The sequence below is a fragment of the Amblyomma mixtum genome, chromosome 10 (genome assembly GCF_055824585.1).
Source record: "Amblyomma mixtum isolate Tamu chromosome 10, ASM5582458v1, whole genome shotgun sequence".
Taxonomy (NCBI): domain Eukaryota; kingdom Metazoa; phylum Arthropoda; class Arachnida; order Ixodida; family Ixodidae; genus Amblyomma; species Amblyomma mixtum.
In genome coordinates this window covers 83,118,820-83,145,990 of record NC_143021.1, presented here as the reverse complement: position 1 = coordinate 83,145,990, position 27,171 = coordinate 83,118,820, and the positions used below count along the sequence as shown (strand labels likewise).

General features: G+C 48.5%; 1 protein-coding gene across 1 annotated transcript in view; it reads left to right on the top strand.

Moving 5' to 3' along the window:
• The window catches only part of LOC149326302 (uncharacterized), a 106,929-nt gene extending 81,667 nt beyond the window's left edge, over positions 1–25,262 (top strand). Inside the window, exon 3 of the mRNA XM_089563240.1 lies at positions 25,130–25,262. Within this exon, the coding sequence (XP_089419366.1) occupies positions 25,130–25,231 (102 nt within the window). The 3' untranslated portion in view covers positions 25,232–25,262. The remainder of the gene's footprint in view (positions 1–25,129) is intronic.
• Positions 25,263–27,171: the final 1,909 nt, after the last annotated feature.

The window sequence follows — 27,171 nt, the reverse complement described above, 5'->3', positions numbered from 1 at the left end:
GTTCACAATGAGTCCCCTATGCCACTCGTTGCGATGACCCTGGCTTTCTCTCAGGAGCACGAGGCCACCTGCCTTGAGATTTCGAGTTGGGCCGTGCCATTTACGACGACTCTGCAGGGTGGTAAAAAACTCGCGTCGCCAGCGGCACCAAAAGGCGTCGGCAAGCCACTGCACCTGCCACCACCGTCGCCGATACATATCCTTTTCACTGAAGACTGGTGGCACTGTGTTGCCGCCGACTTTCTGGGTTAGAAGCGTCGCAGGAGTCAGCACTTCCCAGGACTCAGGGTCCTTTGAGACAGGAACGAGAGGTCGCGAATTTATGATCCCCGAGACTCCCCCCCCCCCCCCCCCCCCCAAGAAGGTTGCCGAGACTTCGTAAGGCGACGAGACGCATTCTCAAGAAGCATGGAGTCCAAAATTTGCCGTGTGATTCCTATCATCCTCTCCCACACTCCTCCCATGTGAGAAGCATGAGGGGGGTTGTATTCCCAAGTGCATCCATGGTCTGACAGGAATGTTCCTAGCTTCTCGTTTTCTGGGCCACTAGTGTTCAGTTTTAGTTCTGAGCACGCTCCAACAAAATTCGTCCCGCAATCGGACCTCAGTCGCTTTGCCGGGCTCCTTATGGCAAAGAATCTCCGGAGAGCATTAATAAAACTTTAGGTGCCCATGCTCTCGATCACTTCGATATGAACAGCGCTGTTGGCCTCACCGCCTCTGGTCCGACGAGACATGACTTGCCACGGGCCAAATACATCTAGTCCGACATAAGTGAAAGGTGGCCCGGTGCTTAGCCTTTCTGCAGGCAGGTCTGCCATCTTCTGCTGTAGCTGCCTTCCTCTGAGCTTGCAACACGTAACACAACTGTGAATGTATGAGGCGATGCTACGCTTAGCTCCGATCCAGAACCCAGCTGCCCTGACTGCTCCCTCAGTGAAGTAGCGTCCTTGATGTTTTACCTGCTCATGGTGATGCCGCACAATCAGGGTGCTGACGTGGAGTCACCCTGGCATGATGATGGGCTTCCGCTCTTGCTGGTCGAAATGGTTGGCTCTCTCTAGTCGGCCACCAATCCTCAAAAGACCGCCGGCATCAACCCATGGGTCCAGTCTCCACAGAGAGCTTGACTTCAGAAGTCGCTTACCTTGTTGCAAGCTTTTCAACTCTTCTGAAAAGGCTTCTTTCTGGACAGACAGAATAATGACTGCTTTCACTCACGCTAGGTGTTCTGTAAAAGGCCGTAGTTGTTGAGATGAGCTGTTATGCGGCCAGCATGACTTGTTTTGAGAGGTGCCCTGAAATTTGCTCACCAGTTGCACGAACATTGCAACTGCGCGAGTCAGCTCAATCCAACTTGAGAAGCACTCGAACCGCCTGCTGCCGAGTTCTTTCACGTCTACGCTGGTTGCGAGAACATTTGCCTGGGGCCGCACCTCCGTGCCAGAATCAGCATCGACCAAGTCAAACTTGCCATTGAATACCCGCGAGCAGTGTTCTTGATGATACAAAAACTCTGGGCCTGTCAGCCAGGCCGATCCTGCCATTTGTGCTGCTGGCACAGACCTTGTTCCGAGGTCCGCAGGGTTCATGTCTGAAGGAACGTAGTGCCATTGCTCTGGTCGTGTAGAGCTCCTGATGCGTTCTACCCTGTTACTGACGTACACATAAAACCTCAGAGTCTCATTATGTATGTAACCTAGGAACACTTTGCTGTCAGTGTAGAAATGTACAGCATCAAGTTCCATATCTATTTCACGACTGCTGAGCTCTGCTAGCTCCACTGCTAACACCGCGCCGCACAGTTCAAGCCTTGGGATAGTGTGTTCCGGATGTGGTGCTAGCTTAGCCTTTCCTATGACGAACCCAACGTGACACGCACCATCTGGATATGTCACTGTGAGGTAAGCCACTGAAGCCACAGCCTTGGTTGATGCGTCGGAGAATAGGTGCAGTTCCTTGCGCTGTGCGGTAGTGAGTGAGGCAGGGAAATAGGTGCGAGGTATGTCCAGCTGCTCGAGTACTTGCAAGGAGTCTTTCCACGTCTCCCACGCGGCCCTCTTGTCCTCAGGAAGTGGACAGTCCCAGTCGCATGTCTCAACGACTAGCTCTGGGAGGAGGGACTTCCCTTGAACAATGACTGGAGCAACAAACCCGTCAATGGCTTCTCTTAGATTGGAGTCGTAAATGTGAAGACATCCTTCTTCATTTCTTCGAAAACATAGCACAAAAAGGACACGGACGACACAGAAGTGGACAGGACAGGCGCTATCCACTGTCCACTTCTGTGTCGTCCGTGTCCTTTTTCTGCTATGTTTTCGAATAACTGTTACCAACTAGCCCAAACCAAGGTACTCCTTTAGGTTCCAAGAAACTCCCAGACTGCATTGGATTGGTGGTGTGCCATTGCACAAGTCAAGATCTTTCAAATCTTTGGCACGGTCTTTGTCTGGAAACGCCTCCAACACTGTAGGGCAGTTAGAGGCTATTTTATGAAGCTGGAGGTTTGACGCGGCCAACATCTGTTGTGTGCGACGTATTAGGCTGATAGCTTCTTTGTCTGCAGAGAGAGACTTCAACCCATCGTCCACATAGAAATCTCTCTCGATGAACTGCCTGACGTCGCTACCAAATTCTTCCTCTCGTTCTCGTGCTGTTCTCCGCAGCCCATAGGTTGCAACTGCTGGTGAAGGGCTGTTTCTAAACACATGTACCTTCATTCGGTACTCTAGCAGGTCACTGTAGATGATGTTGTTGCAGAACCACAGAAAACTTAGATAATTTCGGTGGTCATCTCGTACCAGGAAGCAGTAGAACATGTGCTAAATGTCCACAGTTCTGGCCACAGTTTCCTTCCGGAATCGGATGAGTACTCCGAGCAGGCTGTTGATCAAGTCTGGACCAGTAAGCAGCACACTGTTTAGAGACACGCCTTTGAACTGTGCACTGGAGTCGAATACAACTCGTGTTTCGCTGGGTTTTCGTGGGTGACAAACACCAAAGATGGGGAGGTACCAACACTCTTCTCCTTCTTGAACCGGTGGAGCTTCCTCAGCGTGGCCATTCTTGAACATCTTGTCCATGAAGCTCGTGAATTGTTCCCTCAGTTCTGGCTTTCTCTTCAAGGTCCATTGGACAGCAGTGAGGTGCGACTCGGCCAAGCATTTGTTATTCGGAAGCCAAGGCCTTGGAGAACGAAGGGGGAGAGGTGCTACCAAACTGTTGGATTTGTCCTTTGAGAACTCTTCGTCCATCAGCTTCGAGAACTTCCTGTCCTCGACAGAAAGGGAAGGTCTGTTGTCGTCCTCCGTTGTCTGGAACAGCGTTTCAGCAATCCCATCGTCATAGCTGTGTTTCCTAGCAGCGTGCTGAGCTGGTTGGAGCAGTGTGTCGACCCTTGCTAGCCAGTGAGCTTCTCCTTGACCAGGAAATGATTCTCACATGGCTCGAAAAGGGAGGGACGTCCATTTTCGAGGACGTTTGTTTTGAGGTTGCTGACACAGTCCGGTGTGCGACTTCGACTTACGCAGACATTTCCTACGATGACCCATCCCAGATCCAATTTCTGAGCAAATGGCGCATCAGCCGATCCGTTGCGCTGTTGTCGAACCTTGTGTATTCTGAGAATGTCTCTCCCGAGGAGAAGCAGAATCTTGGCCTCTGGGTCGAAACAAGGAATGAATTTAGCCACAGCTCTGAGATGAGGGTGATGCAATGCGACTTCCGGTGTTAGAATCTTTGTCCTGTTGTTAGGCAATTTAGCCACAGCTCTGAGATGAGGGTGATGCAATGCGACTTCCGGTGTTAGAATCTTTGTCCTGTTGTTAGGCATTTCGTTACATTCGATAAGTGTTGGCAAGGGTACCTTCACGGAGCCATGAATGTCTTCTATGAGAAAGCCAGACGCTCTTCTTCGTATTGCCTCTGTAGTTGCAGCACATGTCCTTAGTGTGTAGGGGGAACTGTGAAAATTGAGTCCGAAAATGTCGAAGAACTCTGTTCTGGCAAGGGACCTGTTACTCTGGCTGTCTAAAATGGCATACATTCTTGCAGACTTGTGAGGCTGAGTCGGATGACTAACTTTCACCAAGCAGATCTTAGAGCAGGATTTGCCACCGTTGCTTTGACCGCAAACCTCTCTACACATAGATGACACTTCAAGTGCAGAATCCTGGTCTAGACTTGCATCTTCAGCATCGTTATGAGCTACAGGAGGCTTGTGGCTGACAGTTCCAACATGAAGCGCCGTTGCATGCCTATCGCTGCCACAATCGTCACATTTGAGAACAGTTTTCCAGTCTCTTGCAAAGTGGTCTGTCGAAGTGCAGAACCTGAAGCATATCCCATAATTTTTCAGCAGAGACTTTCGTTCATCCAGAGGCTTTTCCCTGAATGCACGGCACTTCCGGAGGCGGTGAGGCTTCCTGTGCAGAGGACAATACTTGGTTGTATCACGTCACTTCTTTGATGCGTTTGAGGGCAGATGGTCGGTACTTGCTTCCACGTCCGTCAGTTGCACTGAGATGGGCGTTCTTCTCGTGGTGTCATTCGTTGCCCATCTGTCCACTCTTTTGAGCCTTGAAGGGGTGCTGCTTGCGGAGTTGAGTTTGATGCTAGGATGGTTTCTCGTTTTCGCTTGGTCTCTGATAAAGCTGGCAAAGAACGAGAAAGGGGTAAAGGCGACCTGATGATTTTGTTTGTACTTCGAGACTTTCGCGATCCGTATGTCTTGCAAGCGCTGGGGCAGCTTTTCTACAATGGGGTTTACCCCTCTTGCTGTGTGCAGATAGAACCGACTCAGGTGAGGGTCACATTTTGCAGCCTCAACTTCAAGGAGCAAGTCCCCCGGCTCTCTCAATTTCTGGGTGTCTTTGTCGGACAGTCTGGTGAAGCTCGGAATTCTTCTGAAGATGGCCTCTTCTATAATTTCTGGGCGACCATAGCATTCCTCAAGTCTTTCCCAAACTACCTTTAACGCGGCCCCTGGGCTGTCGACGTGCACTGAACGTATCCTCTTTGCGTAGCTTGACGACTCGGTCCCAAGCCATTTCACGAGAAGGTCGAATTCCTCGCTTGCCGTGACTTCGAGAGTCCGAGTCATTCCCTTGAACGTAGATTTCCACGACAGGTAGTTTTCAGGGCAGTCGTCGAACTTCGTAAGCGAGGTACGCACAAGGTCGCGCCGAATAAGATACTTTGCCATGGCGGTCAGTTCAGGAGCGTTAGCTTCATCGGCCTGCTGACGAGCAATGTTCTGCGTGATGCCTTGGTTGCGAGCGCTTGGTGTGCATGGAGCGCGGTCTTCAGGTCTTTAATTGGCGTTCTGACAGACGTAATGCTCCTCGCTGTCATGCTGCTGCGATTGCTGGCGCGGTCCGATGCGCACGTGAGCCTGGTCAAGCACGTAGTCAAAAGAACGTTGAGCGCGGTCTTCGGATGCCTCGGAGACAGTCCGACAGATGTGATTCTCCCCGCCGTGCTGACCTACGGCAGCCTCCAGGACGTTCGCTTACGCTTCCGCGGGGGCCGCTTCTCTTTCCAACTGCATGACTTGTAACTCTGTGTCCAACACGGTTTTCCTGCGCTCGATTGCGGCTGCTGCACTTTTCTCTTGTTCTTCCAGTCTGGCCTTCTCCAGTTTCACTGCGGCCTCTTTCTTCTTTAAAGAAGCCTGTATTCGCGCCGCGGCGGCCTCCGCTGTTGCTCTGGCGGCGAGGATGCTTGGCGTTGTCGAGACTGCAGAACGCTCCGAACGAGCTGAGCGCGACGAATGCCGTGACTGCACAGAGCTTGCTGTCTACTCAGAGCATGCAAGATGAGATTGGTCCGTACTCACTTGAGCACTTGCGGTCTTGTGATGCCATGACGTCAGTGGCTGTGATGTGAAAACAGAACTTCTGAAGCACGGAGCCAGCCAGCGGAGCCGCCTAAGCCTAGGTGCTTGAAGAGCGCGCGAGACACCGACTCGACGTTCATCGCGTTTTTACTATTCCGATTCCGTGGCACGCGTTGGGGCTGCGGCCACTCCTCAGATAGATGACAGGTCGCAAACACAAGGAAAATCGAACATTTATCCAGGCATCTACAACTTGCAAAAACGCGGTGCTGCCATGGTCGTGCAGAGCGGTAGAAGGAACGAAAGAAACAGGCGGAAGCTGTAAACAGGGGAAAGCACGCGGGTGAGAGCGAAGGCGCATGGGGAGAAGGAAGAGAAAGGTAGCGGATGTGAGGAGTCCAGTGTTTGCAGATGAAGCCGGCGCCCGAGCGGGAAATTCAAACTGGACTGGGGACAGCACACTAAGCCCAAGATAATCGCATGCGAACATGAAGGCAGAACGATGAACTCGAGCATATATAAGATGTCTTGTTGACTATTCGAGCTGTACACGCTGCGGACGCCTGTATGAGGTGCGCGCTTGCAGTTCGCAACGACAGGCCAGAGAGGGAGACTTCACTTTCCTCAAACAGTGGCAAAGCGCTGCATCCATGACAGAGACCGCAGCACCGGTGTCGACAAGCGCCATCACAGATACTCCCTCTACAGAAACTTCAGTTAAGTTAGCGGCAGACAAACGAGGCCTTTCAAATTTCGACGACTGCGCAGTTCTCGCCTCAGGAACTGCGGCACCTAGTTTTCCTCCTGAGTTGTCGAGGGACACCGTCGCATTGGCGAGATGGAGTGCCGACGAGGAAAAGGCGAACGGCGTCCGGAGAGGGCGGTGTGATCAGACGACAGAGAACGGCTCAGGGGCGGCTCGGCAGAAGGTGAATACTGGCGCTGGGGCCAGCAGCCGGAACCTTCGGGAGGCGCTCGGGAGACGATCATGCCTCGATGGCAAAGCCGTGCCACGTGACCGGGCAAACCGCAAAAATAGCAGATCGGGCGATTATCAGGCGTGCGTCAGGAGTTTCCTAGTTGAGCAGGCGGTCGGATAATATCAGGCGTGCGCCAGGAGGGTCACATTTGCGCAGGCGGTCGAATAAAGCAGCGGGCTCTCGAACGGGCCCAGGAGGCGGAGCGTGGTAGGTGGTCGAGGTCTCGCAACAACGTCCGCATATGTCAGCGGGGCCGGGAGAGGTAGCTTGCGGAAGAGCCTCAGTGACCTGTTCTTGAATAATCTGGCGCAGATTCGATGGCATGAAATAAGTGAGAGCTTTCGAGCAACTTCTTCACGGATGAAGCTCTTGATGCGCGACAGGAGCGATGACTGGTCGCATGCATCGGTAAGGCCAGCAAGCGACTCGACGGGCGTGATGCGTTCGTGAGTCAGAGCCCTATAGTTTGCATAGTTTGCCGAAACTCTGGCATAGGGTGACGACTTCCGCGACGGTACGCAGGTCTCGCGCTGGCAACATCTGAAATGCGTCGTCAGCGATGCCCTTGAGAATACGCCTGATCTTGTCGGCTTCTGACATATGTGCGTTCACTCTTTTGCACCACAGACTGCGACATAGCGTTAAAATACACACAAAAGACAGACAGCATAAACACACAGGACAGACGATAGACTTCAACTGCCGTTTATTGTACACGTATGTGAAGAAACCACTATGCACATCTGCGCCTGCTCAATACAGAAGACATTTGATTAACACGATCGCTGGATATCGCCGAAACATAGAGTACAAAAAGAAAACGTTAAATCACAATAGATTGAAGCGCGTGCTTTTTGCCAGGCACGCAATTGCTTTACTCGTGAGGGCTATTGAAGGGGTGCTCACGCGGTTCTCTCCTGCTTTATCGATAAAAAATGCCTCAAAAATTTCCCTATCGACCTGCTTGTCGAACCGTTTCAGCATTCGAGTGCTGCGAAAGAGAGGGGTGCACTCTTCCTCCTCTATTTCGCCATCTTTCTTTGTTTTGCACTTGCGGCAATGGGCCGCCAAATGGCCACCTCCCATCAGAGCTGCGAGTGTTGTTCGATGCTTCCGCAGCCTTTCATTCAGGCACTGGCCCGTCTGGCCTATGCAGCACTTGCCACAAGACATCGGTATGAGGTAGGCCACTCCAATGATGCAGTTAACAAACCTCGTGGCGTGCTTGGTTCCACAGGCTATGGCTTCCTTGGTGCTGTTCACCATGCGGCACATCCTGGACATTTTGAGCGGCGCCGAAAAAACGACGCGTACGCCGCACTTTCCCGCCACCTTTTCGAGGTGATGGGACAGGCCGTGCATGTAGGGCACACACGCCGGACGTCCTTGCGGACCATCACTGCTGAGGCGTGTTGACTTACGTCCATGCCTTACCTCTTTGACAACCCTCCGCCCAGCAGACAGAATGATCATTACAGCTGATGTTTAGATCAAAGTACTACAGGCAGCCCTCAACCGGGTTGCCTGCAGTAATATGTCGCAGTCTGTGGATCAAAAGCACCAACTAGCCCAACTTTATTCTTTAATAACGCTCTTTTGCACAGGTCGACGTCATCCTCGATGTAACTCGTAAAATTTTTGCCGACCTGCTGAGACCGCGCACGCAAGCGCTGTTCGGCGCGGAGTTTTCTGATAGCCGGACCGCCGAAGACTTCAGGAAATCTTGATTTTAAAACGGACCAAAACACCTTGTGGGGTCCGGTACCGCAGAGCTAGTCCAGCCAAGAGCGTGTACCAGGCGATGGCCGTGCGGCTCGCGCGTAGGCCCGTAGTCTTCATTACGCGTGTAAAGGCACGGAGAAAATCAGCACGGGACAGTTTGCAGTTAGGACTATTATGGATGGAAGAATTTAGAAATAGACAAATTTACTCCTCAGCACGTATTAAGCAAAAAAATTGCTGAGGCTTAACTTGGTTAAGCCTGGAGAATGCGAAACATCATCGTGTCGCGTAATTTGGAGGCGCACAACCACAGCGACGGCGCGAGGTGGGCCCCCGTTTCTCCACTGCCGTGACGTCATCGTGTCACGTGGTGTGACGTCATGTATCACGTGATTTGGAGGCGCACAACCACAGCGACGGCGCGAGGTGGGCCCCCGTTTCTCCACTGCCGTGACGTCATCGTGTCACGTGGTGTGGCATCATCGTGTCACTTGATTTGGAGGCGCACAACCACAGCGACGGAGCGAGGTGGGCCCCCGTTTCTCCACTGTCGTGACGTCATCGTGTCATGTGGTGCGACGTCATGTATCACGTGATTTGGAGGCGCACAACCACAGCGACGGCGCGAGGTGGGCGCCCGTTTCTCCACTGTCGTGACGTCATCGTGTCACGTGGTGTGACGTCATGTATCACGTGATTTGGAGGCGCACAACCACAGCGACGGCGCGAGGTGGGCACCCGTTTCTCTACTGTCGTGACGTCATCGTGTCACGTGGTGTGACGTCATGTATCACGTGATTTGGAGGCGCATAACCACGGTGAAGGGCTGAAGTGGTAGCTAAAGTAGTATGCTTCGCATAAAACATTTCATTAGGAAGCTTGTTAAGAATTAGTGGAACATAACAGAGGCTGGTATGTTCCCTACATATAATATGAACTTTTGTCACTATAGTAGGATACAACTCAAGAACGCAGCAGCGAACGCCCCTGAACACAGGCCCTCCAGCCAATGGCTTCGACTGGTTTTTATGACGTGACGATTAATCCCATTTTACGGAGGTATGTGCCAGCCTCCTGGATTTCACGTTAAGGAGATAGGCACGACGTCTGAGAACTGATCAACGTGGCACCAGCTAGAAGGCCTAGGGGCATTCGCCGCTGCGTTCTTGAGTTGTATCAAACTATAAAAGCCGTTCATGTACTCAGAGCCGATGGGCAGGTGTGTAAGGAGTGCAGTGTTCCGTAGACTGTAATATATTTCATCACGGTGGTTTCTGCAACAAATAGTTCAAGGTTAGGCATCTCTAGCTACGATTATATCTTGAACAACTGTTAAGTAGTAACCAACGGAGGTGAAAACATTTCTTGAAATACAATATACTTTGCTTCACCAAAAAGCATTGCAAAAATAAAAGACAAGATACACCCTACTGCAGACAGCTTTGTGCCAGTGCATGAACAATGTGTTTACAGTGCAAGACACTCTAGCTACTTTCAGAGGCAGTCACATCCATGCTGAAGGTCTAAAAAATTGTGAGAGTAGGGATCCTTACCACACAACTGGCAACCTACCTGATGACTCAGTTTCTCGGCACAAGGTACAGGCATAAAGAAAAGTTTGTGGGATGTGGATTTCCAGAAAAATATTTGTTTTTACATTGCCTCGATAGGCATTCAGCTCAAACTTGTTCAATAAGAGTGAGTATCGATGTCCCCTGAAGATTCTAGGCTTTTAATTAAACTTGGGCTAACAGCACAGTACAGAAATAATTTTCTCCCAAGCATTTGCAAACCGCAAGTTTTTATCCATCAATCCGTATAGATGTTCTGGTGAATAGCTATTTTCCATTCTCCCAAATATTTTTCTTTATATTTTCTTTTTTTTCCACATCACCCAACCATTGTAACCACATTATATAAACTGTTTGTTATTTTCTTGTGCACTGTTTTTTTCTGTCTCGTGTTGGACTGATGTTATTTATTTTGATTTTGAATGTGTTTAAATCATCCATATGTATGTTTTTTTTTCAGTTTTTACATTACTTCAAAACTGTACACACGTTTCTACTTGTTAATGCATTTTACACCTCTATCTGTGCTGTGTGCTTAAGTATTGATATTTTTACATAATACATACATACATACATACATACATACATACATACATACATACATACATACATACATACATACATACATACATACATACATACATACATACATACATACATACATACATACAGGAATGCCGCCGCGGTGGCTCAGTGGTTATGGTGCTCGACTGCTGACCCGAAAGACGCGGGTTCGAACCCGGCCGCGGCGGTTGAATTTCTTTGGAGGAGAAATTCTAGAGGCCCGTGTACTGTGTGATGTCAGTGCACGTTAAAGAACTCCAGGTGGTCGAAATTTCCGGAGCCCTCCACTACGGCGTCTCTCATAGCCTTAGTCGCTTTGGGACGTTAAACCCCATACACAAAAACAAAAAAAGCAATACATACAGGAATTTTATTGCAAGATATATATACACAGTACATAGCGTGTGCCCGCAGAAGCACAAGCGCTTGTGGGTGGGCCACGGCAGTCACAACAGCATGCGGTCAATACAAAACGCTGAAATTGCACAATTTACAATCCATAAAGAAGAAAAAAAAAGCAATAACACAACGCCGAAATATTACATATAGTTCAGTCAACAAATTTAGCGATTGATAATTATGTAAAGCAAAGAAAATCTGCAGTTAATAAATGGAACACAAATTTCAAAAACAAGATAGAAATTACAAAGCAACTCAGGATTTCCTTTCTTTGAAACTTTCAAACCACGCTTGCAGTCCGGATTTGACAGCCGTCAACGAATCACAACCAAACACCTCAGCAGGTAGTTTGTTAAAATAGTAGGGTATATAGAACTGTCGTGTCCTTTTACCATAATGTGTGTAAACCCTGGGAACTTTATAACGCGCTATGTGCCTAAGTGACTCTGGTTTTTTATCTGGCTGTTTAAACTGTGCTGAAAAGTAATTTCTCAGAACTACCACCGGCAAGTACAAGTCATGCAGAGGAATAACTCCTGCTTTAACCATTCTGGTGTTATGGTCGGACTTCTCGTGAGCAGTGCCATACAATAAATTAGTGGAGATTCTGCACAGGAAACTATCTACCTTCTTAATCTTACAAGGTGCACAAGAACCATACTCTGAAACACCATATCTAAGGATAGATTCTCCTAAAGATCTATACACAGTCTGACGCAAGTTTATAGGTGTAGTGTATTTTATACGATAAAGCTGGACAGAAAGAGCACGGAGTCGTTTTAATAAATAGTCAATTTGGGAAGACCAACACATGTTGGAATCAAGATATAGGCCAAAATATTTAACACTGCTCGAGTAGGGTAGTGGCGAACATTCGCAATTGGCACAGTTGCTACCATGCAGTAGAACCGACTGGGTAAGATCAACATTCTTGTGCGGATTTGTGAAACATATTAACACAGTTTTGTTTATGTTTATGTATATTTGATTTCCAGATAACCAGTCTACTATTTTATTGATATCGTACTGAAGTAACTTCAGTGCGAGTGGGCTTGATTCATGGGATATCACTAAAGCTACTGAAATAATCGGCATACTGAAATAATTTTGCATTTAATGTTAGGTTAACCGTATCATTTACATAAATATTAAACAAAAAGAGTCCCAAAACAGAACCTTGTGGAACGCTGTACTGAATATCAGAAAAAGTACTAAATGATTCTTTAATTTTCACTACTTGCTTACGGTGCGAAAGGTAACTTGCAAAAAATTGTTGGTATGGACCACGGAATCCAATACTTTCCAACTTACTTAACAAAACAGAGTGCTCCACGGTATCGAATGCTTTCAATAAATCCAAAAATAATCCAAAAACACATTGATTAACATCCAAGTTACCATTGATAAAATCACAGCAATCTTCGAGAAGCTCAATCAATATTACGACGGAAACCATACTGTGTAGTACTCAAACAAGAATAGTTCTCACAAAAACATGTCATATATTGGTGCACAATTTTTTCCATCAGGATGCTAATGACTGGTAGTATGGCAATTGGTCTGTAATTGGTTTGATCTGTCTTTTTTCCCGACTTGTAGATGGGTCTTAGTACTGAGATCTTCAGACCTGATGGTATTTCTCCTGTCTTGAAACACCCATTAAGTATATGTAAAATTACATCGTTAAGTTTGGAGTAATTGTTTCGCAAATCACGCAGTCTAATCTTATCGTAGCCTGGTGGTTTGCTGTCTGGTAGCGTCCTAATAAGGTTCCACAACTCATATTGATCAACAACTCATCTTTCCACAACTCACCTTTCCACAACTCATCTTTATGTCCCTTTATTCTGCTGTTTTTCAATGTCTGTATGACTTGCCCTGCCTTGTATGCTGGGCCCTGGGCCTCGTCAAGCTGACAAAAGCAGCTTTTAGTCCAGGTGTCCCACCAGAAGTTTTTTTCGGGAAATAAACTGAAACTGAATGTACAAGTGCACTGCAGCCAGATACCCTCCACTGCACAGAGCAAAGAAAAAGAAAGCATCGATTATATGAGAGGAAGAAACTTGCACTGCAGTTCAAACTTACCTGCACGCTGCTGCTTACTCTGCACGTAATATACGGGCATAAGTCAGTCGCATCCATACTGCAAGGCCAAGGAAATAAAATATGCGAGAGCAACCTGTACTCCACTTTGTCAACATAACAATAAATGTCACGATGCAGAAAAACATGTCCTTACTCGAAACAACTCTAGCCACAAGGTTCGCCCATGAAGTTTACAGCCGGCACTAACAACATATTTTATGATCCAGAGCTCCACAGGAGTAAGGAAGAGAAGTCTGCTCACAATTCAGGGACATCTCTAGGGGTGCCATACATGGTCCTGCTACCTTGCTCAGCACTGTGCCATCTGGGCATGAACATTTATTTATTTACTCATTTATTTATTCAATTACCCTAAAGGCCGTCCGGGGAGGGTATTACATGGGGGGACACACGAAACACTTTGATGGCACTTTGTTCAAAATCAAAAGTGCAGAAAACAGAGAAACAAAAATACAGACAATTTTTGAAGCACAGTAAAAAAACAACAACAACAATACAGCGTTAATAGAAAAGCTTAAAAATTCAAACAGCTTAGATTAAGAATACAAAAACAATGCAGACAAAAAAAAGTGGTATTTGAAGGAGAAAAAAAAAAGGATTATTTACTCTATAAAAATTCAGTGGTGCACAGCGACGTCACTTTCTGATGTGAGTATGCAGCATTTGTGAAATTAGTCCGTGTTAACCTCGGTAGCAATACCTGATCGTCAAACATGTTCCTGCTGAAACATGTTTGAAACTTGTGTGAAACATGTTGTGAAACATGTGAAACAGCCGAGCGCCGTAACCACTGAGCCACCGAAGCGGCGAATTTATCACAGCACTTCAGCTTTCCTAAACGATGCTACTGCACAGTGACAAGTACTGTGCAGTAGATGGTTGGAAACATCCATTCCTAACATCGAGCCTAACATTGAAACAAGTAGATAAGCTGTGAAGGTAGACAAATTTTACATTATTTTCAACGTATACCTGTTCTTTCCATGACATGGCATAATTTAGGTACCAATACACTCCGCAGGCGGGCTACATCCACACTGCGAAGGCAGTAAGAAAATAATAAAAAATCAGTCGCGCATCACTGCACAACACGCACAGTCCTGACATTACACCGACACCTCGTGTACCTGCATGGTGTGTGTGTGCAGTGTAGAGACGCGCGACGAACTGGCTTCCGGAGCGTCGTGGTAGGCTTGCGAACGCGGGCAAACACGCGCCAAAAAAGGCACCGCAAGTAGCTCGGGTAATGCTCCTAGTTTTTAGAAATTAAAATATCTTGAATATATGTGAGGACTCTGTGAGATTGCAGGTCTTATTTTAAAGAAACACAAAAGTACAAACAATAAACGAGGCGGATTTTATCAAAAAGGAAACCAATTTCAATATGAGCGAGAAAAAAAGGAAAGGAACATGAGAACAACGCAACAACACACGGGAAAAACACACGGGGAAACAGAACAAGGTGCTTACGAAAAATGCAGAAAAAAGAGTCAAAGAGGAAAGTCACACTACTTGTCTTATTCGAGCAACGAGCGGAGAGGACTGGCTGGGTGTCGGGTAGTCAAGGAGTCTCTTGGCGTTCCAACGTCGATGTAAGGCTACCGCAGCGTCAGCGTTCGTGGGCTCCCGGCACGGTTCCCAGGTCTGGTATCCCGGAAAAAGGTCACGTAGGCGCCAGAGGCGGCCTGTGTGGAGCAGCTGACGGATGGACGGAGAAGAGTGGCGCCTGGGCCTGGTGGTTGAGGCTCTCGACGATGGATGTCCAGGTCTGGTGGCCCGGACGTCTGCGGCTAAGGCCCAAGCCCGGAACTCGGGGAGCCAGCAGAACTCGTCCACGTCCGTCGCCCACCGCGCTCTTCTCTTCTCTGCCACGTAATCCTGTTCGACCTGTCCCGGCGTACCCCTCAGCACGCGCTCCTCGTGCTTTGTCTTCTCCTCACGAACGCCGCTGGGTGGCGCTATCTCCTTACAGAAGGCCCCCTCTTCGGAAGTTTTTTCCAAGGGAAAGAACTCGACTTCAGGAGAGCGACACCAGACGCGTTCGACGATCGCAACACAGAACACCGCACCACAGCGCGCACACTACACATCACACACAATACGACGGTCGTCAATGTTCGAAGCGTTCACAGACCTTCGCACACACAGCACAGAGAGCCCATGGAAAGTCAACGTAAAGCGTCCATAGAGGGCGAAGAAACACGGAAAGCATAAAAAGTAGATAGCCGACACTCAAAAACAAACATGAACAAACAAAAACAATTCCAACAAGAACAGGTGTGGGCTACATTCTTCCGTATTCCATTGTTCACATCGAACCACTTCACCGTCGCGAGAACTTATCCGGCTAGTACTTCCGTTTTCCTTTGTGAAACCGTTTTCTCCAAACCGACCTCGGTTTCCACCATGATTCTACATGTTCCCGTCCTATGATGTTATTCACTCTGTTCTCCCTTGCCTTCGACACAGTCTGCTGACACATGTCACACGATCTGACATAACTCTTAATGTCAGCCTGTACACCGGGCCAGTAAAACTCACTGAGCACCCTAGCTATTGTTTGCCGTATTCCATGATGGCCGGATAATGCACTCTTATGTGCCAACTTAAGAACTTGCGTGCGTAAGCCCTTCGGTACCACCGTTTGCTTAACGACTCGGCCAGGACACACTTGGTACGTTCGGAAAAGAACACCGTCAGCTGTGTCAAAAGAGTGGGTGGTCTGTCCCTTGCCATGAAATATTTGCCCCAACTTTCTGCGACACACCTCTAAGGTCGGGTCTTCTTCCTGTTTGAGGCGAAACTCCGGCCGTGACAAGTGGAGTGTGTTCAGAGTGGGGCTTTTACTACTCTCTGAAACCTTTGCTGTCACCATAAGGGAAGGAACATCGACCGCACCCGTCATGGCAAGGGAAACTGCCTGATCAGTGAGAACTGGCGGGTCAACCGGGAATGGAGGTTTAGCCCCGGGGACATTGCCTATTATAATGTCGTATAAGGGTGTAGACAAGCAGCGCGCGATGGCCTTACCCGAGAAGTAATGAGAAGAAATCACCACCTCCGCTTCCGGAACTTCTACACGGGTCCCATTGGCCAAGAATAATGTAGCCTTTTTCCCTGTTAGTGCCGCTGGCGGTACAAGAGACTCACGCACAACAATACCGGTGCTGCCCGTATCCCGTAATACCGAACCAGGCTGGCCGAACACCTCACCGTACCCCACGGGCATAGCAGTTTCCACCGGGTTGGAAGGACAGACCATCTCCCCCAACTGGCCCTCTACGCGCGTTACCACTGCAGTGCTATCGGGATGTGAATATCGAGGTGTCATGCAACAGGCGGACTCCTCACGGTCTCCTGGCCTCTTAGCCTTGCACGACTGGGCATCATGTCCTACCTCGCGGCACCAGGTGCAATACGATTGCTTCGGCTTCGTCCGACAATCCGCCGCCTTGTGCCCAGTCTTCTCGCAAAGAAAACACCGCAGGCGAGATTGTGAACCTGAAACCTCGTCCTTGGCTTTATTCATCGTATGCTCCCCCTGTTCTTTGAAGAACAACAAGTTATTTTGCCGCTGTGCTTCAAGAAAATGATCGGCAGCCTCCGCCAGCTTGGCAACTGTCTTGCCCTCCCGCTCACGTAAGAAAAGGGCTAAACGAGAATGACAGTTGTTCAGAAATTGCTCGCTCACGACCATCTCGCGAACCACCTCAAAAGTGCGGCCTGCTCCCCGCATCTCGACCCAACGGTCAAAGAAGCTAAACAACCTGGCAGCATATTGCGAGGCCGTTTCTCCATCCTGGGGCTTGCTCTGGCGAAACTTCTCTCGGTACCCTTCCGCGGTGAACCTAAACCTCTGAAGCAAGGCAAGCTTCGCTTTATCATAATCCACGGAATCCTCAGGCGAGAGCCGACCGAAGACCCTAAGTGCTTCGCCACCAAGGCACAAGCTCAACGCCGTTGCCCACTTTTCTTTTGGCCAACCCTGCCCCGTGGCCACATGTTCAAACCTCTTTAAGTAGGCATCGAGGTCATCCCGCGCTTCATTGAACTGTGGTATGAGGCTGTGCGGGTTAATGGAGCTGGTCGATGAGACGCTACGCTCTCCACGGTCACTCGGAGGATTTGCGCCACCCTCCATGAGCCTTATTTGTAGCTGCAAGTTCCGCGCCTCTAACTCCAAGCGTTCCTTCGCAGCCTCTCGCTCAGCCTCTACATTCCGTGCCTCTAATTCCAATTTCTGCTTCGCAGCTTCACGCTCAGCGGCTCTCTCTTCCCGTGCCTTACGAAGCTCGTCCTCCACCCACGCTCGTAACTCCGCGCCGCACAAGCCCATGCGCTCGCCTAAAGCAACCAAATCTGAAGCGCTCATATTGTTCCTAAATTAACACAACAGGCAAATAAATAAAAACCGACCTCGTCCTGTCGTAGTGGACGCCAAATTTGTGAGGACTCTGTGAGATTGCAGGTCTTATTTTAAAGAAACACAAAAGTACAAACAATAAACGAGGCGGATTTTATCAAAAAGGAAACCAATTTCAATATGAGCGAGAAAAAAAGGAAAGGAACATGAGAACAACGCAACAACACACGGGAAAAACACACGGGGAAACAGAACAAGGTGCTTACGAAAAATGCAGAAAAAAGAGTCAAAGAGGAAAGTCACACTACTTGTCTTATTCGAGCAACGAGCGGAGAGGACTGGCTGGGTGTCGGGTAGTCAAGGAGTCTCTTGGCGTTCCAACGTCGATGTAAGGCTACCGCAGCGTCAGCGTTCGTGGGCTCCCGGCACGGTTCCCAGGTCTGGTATCCCGGAAAAAGGTCACGTAGGCGCCAGAGGCGGCCTGTGTGGAGCAGCTGACGGATGGACGGAGAAGAGTGGCGCCTGGGCCTGGTGGTTGAGGCTCTCGACGATGGATGTCCAGGTCTGGTGGCCCGGACGTCTGCGGCTAAGGCCCAAGCCCGGAACTCGGGGAGCCAGCAGAACTCGTCCACGTCCGTCGCCCACCGCGCTCTTCTCTTCTCTGCCACGTAATCCTGTTCGACCTGTCCCGGCGTACCCCTCAGCACGCGCTCCTCGTGCTTTGTCTTCTCCTCACGAACGCCGCTGGGTGGCGCTATCTCCTTACAATATATTAACCAATATCGCAAGCACTCGAGGCCTTCACTTCACAGCCACCCTCCCTATAATAAACTTGTACAACAAATTTACAATCGGGGCCGGGGTTGTATACAGTCCTAGTTGACACTCCCTGTTTTTACCATAGCAGGCCTGCAAAAAGGTTTGGTTTGGTTTATTCAGGTTTAATGTCCCAAAGCGACTCAGGCTATGAGGGACGTCGTAGTGAATGGCTCTAGAATTTCGCCGCCATCGAAATTCGGCCGCCGCGACCGGGATCGAAACCGTGTCTTTCGGGTCAGCAGCCGAGCGCCGTAACTACTGAGCCATCGCAGCGGGGCACAAAAAGGCTGTCAACTTCTGTTCCTTGCGCTGAAATTGTTTAACGCATATGCCCTTCGCGGTGGCTCAGTGGCTTGGGCAATTGGCTGCCAATACCAACGTCGCCAGTTCAATCCAGGTGGCGGCGGCCGTATTTCATTGCAGGCGAAATGATAAAACTACAGCGTGCTGTGTGACGTAAGCGCACGTTAAAGAAGCTTAAGTGAACTAAATTAAACAGAGCCCTCCACTACGGCATCAGTCATAGCCTCTGCGCCGCTTCGGAACGTTTACCTCAACAATTTGCATTTTGTTTCACGCATACACAGAAGATCGGCCCGAGCCTTCGACATCTCGCCGAAGCGATCACCGCTTGCCCGTTCACAACTGAGCTCATTAGGCGGTCGAAACTTTATCACTGCATCAAGCAGTAACTCGGTTGTTGGAAGGAGCAGCGTCATCCCGCTCGCCGGTACCGGAGTAATGGCGTCGGCGATTGGCGCCGTGCTAGACGGGATCGCCATACCGAGGCAGAAGAAGCCACAAACCTAGTGCACACGTCAGCAGCTTATTGCAGAAGCTGCTGGACGACGCGAGCTGAACCGAAATTAACCGCAGGTCACGCGCTCCTGTGTTCGCGTTTCATTTCGGCCCAATAGTACAAGTGACACTTGGTCAACTGCCTTAAAAGGGGCTCTGAAACACCTTCCGAGGAGAGCATATCAACTCGCTCAATCACTGCATTGTGTTGCCACGAAAACCCGAGCCAAATAATACACTGCTACACGCAGCAGAGAACCCACAATCACGCGAGAAAGTTGGCGAGCCCTTCACGGCGTCTTTGTCATGCTCGCACCCTCCTCCGTCGCTCGCATCTGCGTATACAAGATGAGAGGCGGCTATTGGTTAGATTGTTTCAGATGTCAGGCAGGTGATAAGTCGCTTAGCTCAAGCAGGTCAGGAAGCTCCGCCCCCGGAGGTGGGGCCGGCGGAAGAGCGCCGACCTTCCAGCGTGCGAAAAGTGACGAGAGGAGAGGGAAAGCGGCGAAGGCGCTGAAATTCAAATTTTTCACTACGGACAGCTTATAATTTCTACAAAGCGCATTAAAAAAAATTCTTGCTGGACAATATTCGTGAAGCGGCGTGCTTTAACAACCCACGCATACCAAACATTTATTAGAGCCGCTTTCAGAGCCCCTTTAAGATTCACGCCATGCAAGTACACCCCGTCTCAACTCTTTTCGCAAGCGCGAGCAAACACAACTTCCACTCCAGTGCAAATAAGTTGTGTAATAGAGTATAGCTGCGTTAATGCGCTTCACTCATCCAACAGCAACATCCTGAACTTAAAAAACGAATAGAAAACCAGCAAAACAGGACGCGTTCACACGGCGAAGAAATACACGTGGACAGTGCTGGAACGCAACTGAATATTTGATTTCCTGAAAGTCTCGAGTAGAGCAGGGCGCACATGTCCATAAGCAGACTCATGCCTACATAGGAAAAGTGAAAAATCTGTGCCTCTCCCGTAACCGAGAGTAGAGTAAGCATGAAATGTTTACGGGCCTAATGCCATCTCGGTGGACACCCGACCCGCACCGTACAGGAAGGGAGGAACGCCACCACCCGTTCAGCGCGATGCCTTGCCATTTGAACGCAAGGTTTTTGAGGAAAGGAAATGGCGCAGTAATTCTCTGCCATCTCGGTGGACACCCGAACCGCACCGTAAAGGAAGGGAGGAACGCCACCACCCGTTCGGCGCGATGCCTTGCCCTTTGAACGCAGCGCTTCTCCCCCGGGCCCCTGTGCGCCTGCGCGGCTTTGCTTCGATGCGCGAAGCCCCTAAGAGATCACGTATGACAACGAAGTGTATCGTGGCATTTATGTGCTTTTTGCACGCGTTATCAGAAATCGGAAATTATAATTCCGTGCATTATCAAACGCACAGCTCGACTGATATCTTGATAAACATTGAGAAGGCACTGGCAGCAGTTATTTTTTGTGACTCGTTTGGAGACCAACCGGCGCTTGCATGCCGGTCGCGTAGGAGGGCTTAGAGAGTCTCGTTAAATCTCGTGAAGTCTCGTACGGTGCCCGGATGTTCTCGTTTCAGAGCCCGGATGACTGGAATTTAGTGGATTTCAGTGCCCGGATGATGGCTCTCGGTCTCGGCGTGACTTCACCACACTGCCGACAACGGGAGCTAAAAGCATTTCATGCTTAAAAAATCAAGTTATCGGTTGATGAAGTTTTCTTGCTCGTGAAAAATAAGTCCCACTGATATACTGAAACTCTCTAGATGAAAATTTTACCGAAGTGTCGCTGACGCAATCAGAGCCTAACTTCTTAACCTTAAATGCTTCCAATATCTCCCGCGCTATCTGCTTTTCTCCGCGGCCGATGACTCTCACCTTATTTAACAAGGGAGTGCAGTTCTGACACTTGTTACAATGCTTTGGCAGATTAGCTGTGTTATCTGGCTGCAGTGACGTGCGGTGCTGTCTTAACCCGTCATTAATGCATTGGCCCGTCTGGCCGGTATAAGCTTTTCCACATGACAGGGGGAGCGAGTACATAACATTACTAGTGCATCTGGTTAACATAGTTTGGTGTTTCGTATTACATAGCTTTCTTGTACTCTCCTTGGCAGAGGTGCGGGCACACAAAGACGAAAGTTTTGTGGGCGCTGAAAACAGCATTCACTCCGTATTTCATTGCCACCTTTTTGATATTATGCGAGACTTTCTGCATGTAAGGAATTACAGCGGGTCTCATTTCCTGACTCGCCACATCGTTTTGAGGTTTGTGCTGTAACTTAAGCTTATGGGAAAGTGATTCTGCAACAGAGATCAAAACCTGCTCAGGGTAGCCTGCTGACCGCAGGCGACAGTCTTGTTCAGAGAAGCTATCCTGCAGGACAGGTGGACAACTTTTTCGCACGGCATTACCTAGGCAGAGGTTGGCTATTTCCCTTTTCACTAGTTTAGAATGCGACGAGGTGTAAGGCAACAGGCCTTTCGTAGTTCGAAGAGCCTATTTCCACCAAACGTGGCCGTCGTCAGAAAAGCTGAGTAACAAATCTAAAAACCTGATCCTGTTATCTTGTGGCAGCTCATGAGTGAAGCTCAAGTCAGTTGAAGTCTCATTAAAGAAAGATAAAATGTCACTAGCGGCCAAGTCGGCGGCGTCATGTGGGGTTAGTTCTAAAAGGATTAAAAAATCGTCTACATACCTAAAAATTTTAACCACCCGAGCATTGGTGAGCTTGTCAAACAATAAATTGTCAAAAGCGGATAAAAGTATGTGGCACAAACGAGAGCTTTACTCGAGCCAATAAGGACACCTTGCTTCTGTATATACCTACGGGAGCCGCCGCGGTGGCTCAGCGGCTATGGTGCTCGGCTGCTGACCCAAAAGACGCGGGTTCGATCCCGGCCGCGGCGGCTAGAATTTCTTTGGAGGAGAAATTCTAGAGGCCCGTGTACTGTGCGATGTCAGTGCACGTTAAAGAACCCCAGGTGGTCGAAATTTCCGGAGCCCTCCACTACGGCGTCTCTCATAGCCTTAGTCGCTTTGGGACGTTAAACGCCATAAACCAAACCAAACCAGAAATTCTAGAGGCCCGTATACTGTGCGATGTCAGTGCACGTTAAAGGACCCCAGGTGGTCGAAATTTCCGGAGCCCTCCACTACGGCGTCCCTCATAGCCTTAGTCGCTTTGGGAGGTTGAACCCCCATAAACCATAAACTATATACCTACGGTCATCATGCTCCACAAGAGTACATGACAGGTAACACGTTAAAAGTTCAAGAAAAGAGCTCACAGACAGGCACGAATTGTTTTGAAAAGAAACCGCACCTCTGCATTCGATGAGGTCACGCACACTCTCAAGCAGCTTCTTGTGTGGAATAGAATAAGTCCTCAATGTCCACGGACATGGCAGAGGTGGCACTCATGGGTGTACTGGGTGTAACGAAGTCCGCCACACTCATTGAGGTCTGGACGCCAAAGGGGTCGTCGGGCGGTGTCTTACCCCTTATGTAATACCCCCTGAAGGGGGTCTTTAAAGTGAATAAAGTGAAGTGAAGAAGTGAAGTGTCTAGAGATCGTTCAAGAACTGGCCGACAGTTTTTTGCCATGTACCGCTCTTGGTTACAACGGCTCTGAGGGGACAACCGGGTTTATGAGTTTTTGCGGAAAAGAACATTCTGAGGATATCTGTCTTCTCCTTTCGGCTAACTTATTCAGCATACCCTCAAGATTCCTGAACGTAATTTGCAGGCACAGTTACTTACCTCGCAAGTGATAACACCAGGCCGCTTCTTTCATCCGAAGCAACAAAACATCAGCGTCTCAGCAAGGGGCTAGGTGCAGTACAGCACCGGAGCTTTTTCACGAGGGCTTTAGGTGCAGAAGAAAGTCTTTTCGAGCGCGTAGGTGACACATCACATTTGCCAAGCGACCGCAGAACATACAAAGCGCACATTGGAGCAAAAGTAAAGGTTGAAAGGAGCACCACGAGGCGAAAAACAACGAGACGATCGCGTCGAAACTGTTGACTGACGGATTGGATTGGATCGATTTTTAGGCCTGTCGCTCTGCCGCGGTCTCTGGTAGGAGTTTAGTCGGTTGTGCTTTCATGGAAGGCTGCATGCGTGGCTACACCTCTCGTCTACCTCGAAGGAATGTTGGAGGAGAAAATGGCGTTCATTATGAGCACTGGCGCCAGAAAGTCACGCGATTAGTTTAATTCAGGTTCTTTCACATCAGCACCATATTCGAGTGATCTTAATTAATCTGAATATTACACTAATTTCTGATAGAAATGTTATCGCGTGAATTGTGTCATTTGCAAACTAGAATTTCTTTTCAATTTTTTGTCTGAGAAAAAACAAAATATACATGCCATGCCCTAAGTTCACGTCACTAGAGGGATATTTACGGACATACACACATCCGGTAACGAATGTCCCTCGGACGTACATAGACTCTCCGATGCGTATATCCGGATGTGGACGTCCTAGGGATGCGCACTATACATCCCAGCCTGGCACTGGAGATTTGGACCTTACTCGGACCTACCACGTATATACGGGGTTGACTGGGAATAGTTCAGTCAAGTTTGCTATTAAAACGATGTGAGCTCTTGGAGCTTTTCATTAAATGACAGCTGCAGGTTTTATGCGAGCAGCTATGACTGCGATTTGTGCCTCCATAATGTGATAATTAACGGAATTATTTTAGCTGAAGTGCTCGGATCATTCACCCGCAATACGGGCTCGCCAAAATGGCTTATATAAACTTGAAGAAAGTATGCGCGTCATGGCAAGTAAGTATTGCGTGCAGCAGTGGCGTCTTTTATGTTGCACTCTGCCACCTGATTAACTTTGTATGACTGATTTCAGGTACTCTTATACCTGTTTGTGTTCCTTTGGCAAAAGTACGGGGTACATGCTAGCATCGTGTACTGTGCAGCGGGTTTGCTGAAGATTGGCATCCTTTAGCAAGCTTTTTTTTATGAGAACAAAAAATAACTGCGCAAAAGGACGGGACAAGAGAAAGAGAACCACACGGGACAAACGCAGACTGACAACTGATTTATTCCACCAACTCCTCTTTCCTTCAGCAGCAAAGCGTTTGAATACTGACGGTTTGAAGCGTTTGAAAACTGACTGAATAAATCAGTTGTCAGTCTGCGTTTGTCCCGTGTGGTTCTCTTTCTCTTGTCCCGTCCTTTTGCGCAGTTACTTTTTGTTCTCATAATGTCATACCAACTAGCCCCTCACCGCACTCTTCTAGATTTTTTTTTCTTTTTTGAATGTAGTCAGAAAAATCACGCCGTGAACATCATGCAGACATTACAAATGTGACTCCACAGCAAACAGGTCGAGACTTGTCGTGAAAGACACATCTGAGTATTATAATTATAGTCGGGGATGCTGTAACTGTTGTGCGAAGTTAGAAAGGTCGTCGGCAACTTTTCGTTGGGAATGTTTAGATTCCCTCCAAGAGTGCACGCAAAAAAAAAAGGATCAGTGCCTTTTAAAGCAGTCGAAACCTATGAACCTGTAAAGGAGTCCGAAAAATGGTGTAACTGTTATGATTCCATCCTTTATGTATGGGTGTGACAAGCACACTTTGCACCCTTTTGGGAGGGTGGAAGTTGTAGACATGGAAATGCACAATCAAGGGTGCAGATTTTTTACATTGTGGTCATCTAGTCTCTTGCTCACCGCCGCCTTTCCCGCTACAAAGCCCGGCCTCCCAGAATGCCCACCGGCAGCGCCCGCTTTCTAGAGCGACGCTAATGGGTCTCCAGCTCAGTCCGAGCAGCGCCGATCTTACAATTGTGCAGTCCCAAGTTTGATTCCGGGGTCGACTAGCCATGCAGTCTGTTTTGTTAGCTTAGTGGCCGATGAGGGACAGTCTTTGGGGCCATACTTTGGCAGAGCTTGGGGAATACATGTCAGTCAGCTTTGCACCAACTACTGCGCTCTCTAAATAACGCAGGTCGGTACCACGGGAACCACAGCCAAGGCACACGTGGCAGGATGGCGAGCATCGATGGCAGAGGCCGCTGCATCGTCAGTCGCCGCCGCCCTGTCTCCGTGAAGACCGCCGAGCCTGGCGGCCTCGTTTGAACTTGCTGTGAATTGCTTGAAGCAGTCACATTAAATGAGAGCCTGTGTTGTGAAGGTTTATTGTCACTTCATTTGAGCAGCTGCTCGAAGAGCTTTCCGTCGCCCAAATATCATTTTAAGCATGAGTTCATTTCTGTGCTCGTGCGGGAAAATGCAACACTGGATTTTAAGCTGCTTTTTAATGGCGTGTGCTCATCATTTTAGCAAACATCGCTAACTAAAAAACGTACATTTATGACCACACCGCCCACGTAGTTGTTGAACGGAAATCCTAGCGCCATGTGTATGAGCGACGCGAAGTCATCAAGACTAACCTCTCACCGATGTAATTCTTGTATTCTAATATTCGCAGCATTATACCCAAGCGCGATAATATATGCGGCCTCATCTCATCTTCGAGCGATCTGGTTTTGCTTACCAAAACGTGGCTTCACTGATATTTGTACATACTATCAGTCCTGCTGGACTAAGATAGGAGTGGGTACGACATCAAAATTTATAAACGCAGGCCAGTACGATAAAACAGCCAGTACAGTCAAACACAGTTCACAAAATACAGTCAATGTAATGTACAAATTATGTGCACTCCTGCGTTAAATATTTGCACATGAGGGTAGCAAATTGCTCTCGGGATTGGGCATTCACAACGTGGTTAGGAAGGCTGTTCCAATCGGACGATGTGGCAGGAAAAAAAGAGCATTTAAAGCAGTCTTAAAAAAAATTTTCTACCTGGACGTGTTTATTATGTTTATTTGGAGTGACGCGTGTCTTTGCTTCGTTAATGTATTGTTCTTTCTTAACCAAGACTAAACCATTTATTACACAATAAAACAGAGTCGTTTTTCTTTTCGTCTGTGGGAAAGAAGAGGCACATCTGCTTGGGCATAAAGAGGGGTCACTGCACTCCATCACTCCATAGGTTACATCAATACTCGCCATTGCATCCTTAGTACCCATTTCATGGCCGCATTTTATCTTCGTTTTTTTTTTACCTCTTCCACTCTGCTCTCCTGTCTTTATCTCCCAAATTCCCCTCCCTACGCAGAGTAGCATGCCAGCGATCTTTAAACGCCGGCTAAATTCTCTGCTCTTCATTAAAGAGTCTCTCTCTCTCTCTCTCTCACTGAATCCAATCGTCTATTCCAATCGACAACAATAGACAACAGATTCTGAGATCCTACCTTGATTTCACAATTTTGATTTCTTTCGCAAAGATCGAAATTGCACGGGGCGGTGGTGTTCTTATTGCTGCTAACTGAACATTGCGTTGCACGCTTGTAGACTTATTAACTCCGCTAGAAATGATTTGGGTATGATGCCACAGTTCCACGCATGCTCATCGGTGTATGTCATCTACCCTCGTCTAATGAGAGTACGTTCAGTTCCTCATTCCACGATTCTTTGCATGCTTTAACCCCAATGTATGAAAACAAACCTGTACTTCTTTTCGGTGATTTTAATTTCCCATCGATAAACTGGATTGGCTCCGCTAACACACTATCCAGAAACAACCATGAGAGTGAATTTCTGGGCACGTGCCTTCATTTGGCCTAACGCAACTAGTCGCAGAACCTACACGCACTAATGACCATTCATCCAGTAAACTCGATCTCATTCTAATAACGCATGCCGATATCTTTTCTGCGCTCACCTTTCCCCATTTTCCAAATGATCATATTATAATATGCTCTATGCACTCCAGTACGCTCAAAGGAAACAAAACAAAAAAATTTTAACACTTTACGATACAAGTGACTACTATTTGGATCGGGTAGCGTGGTCGGGCCTGAGGAGGGACGAAGAAGGCCGCAGACGGGGTTACGAAGTGAACAACAAGGAAGAAACTTCATACAGGCTATTTACATGATTTATAAAAGAGCGACTGAGAGTGACTCTCAGTGGAAGGGAGCT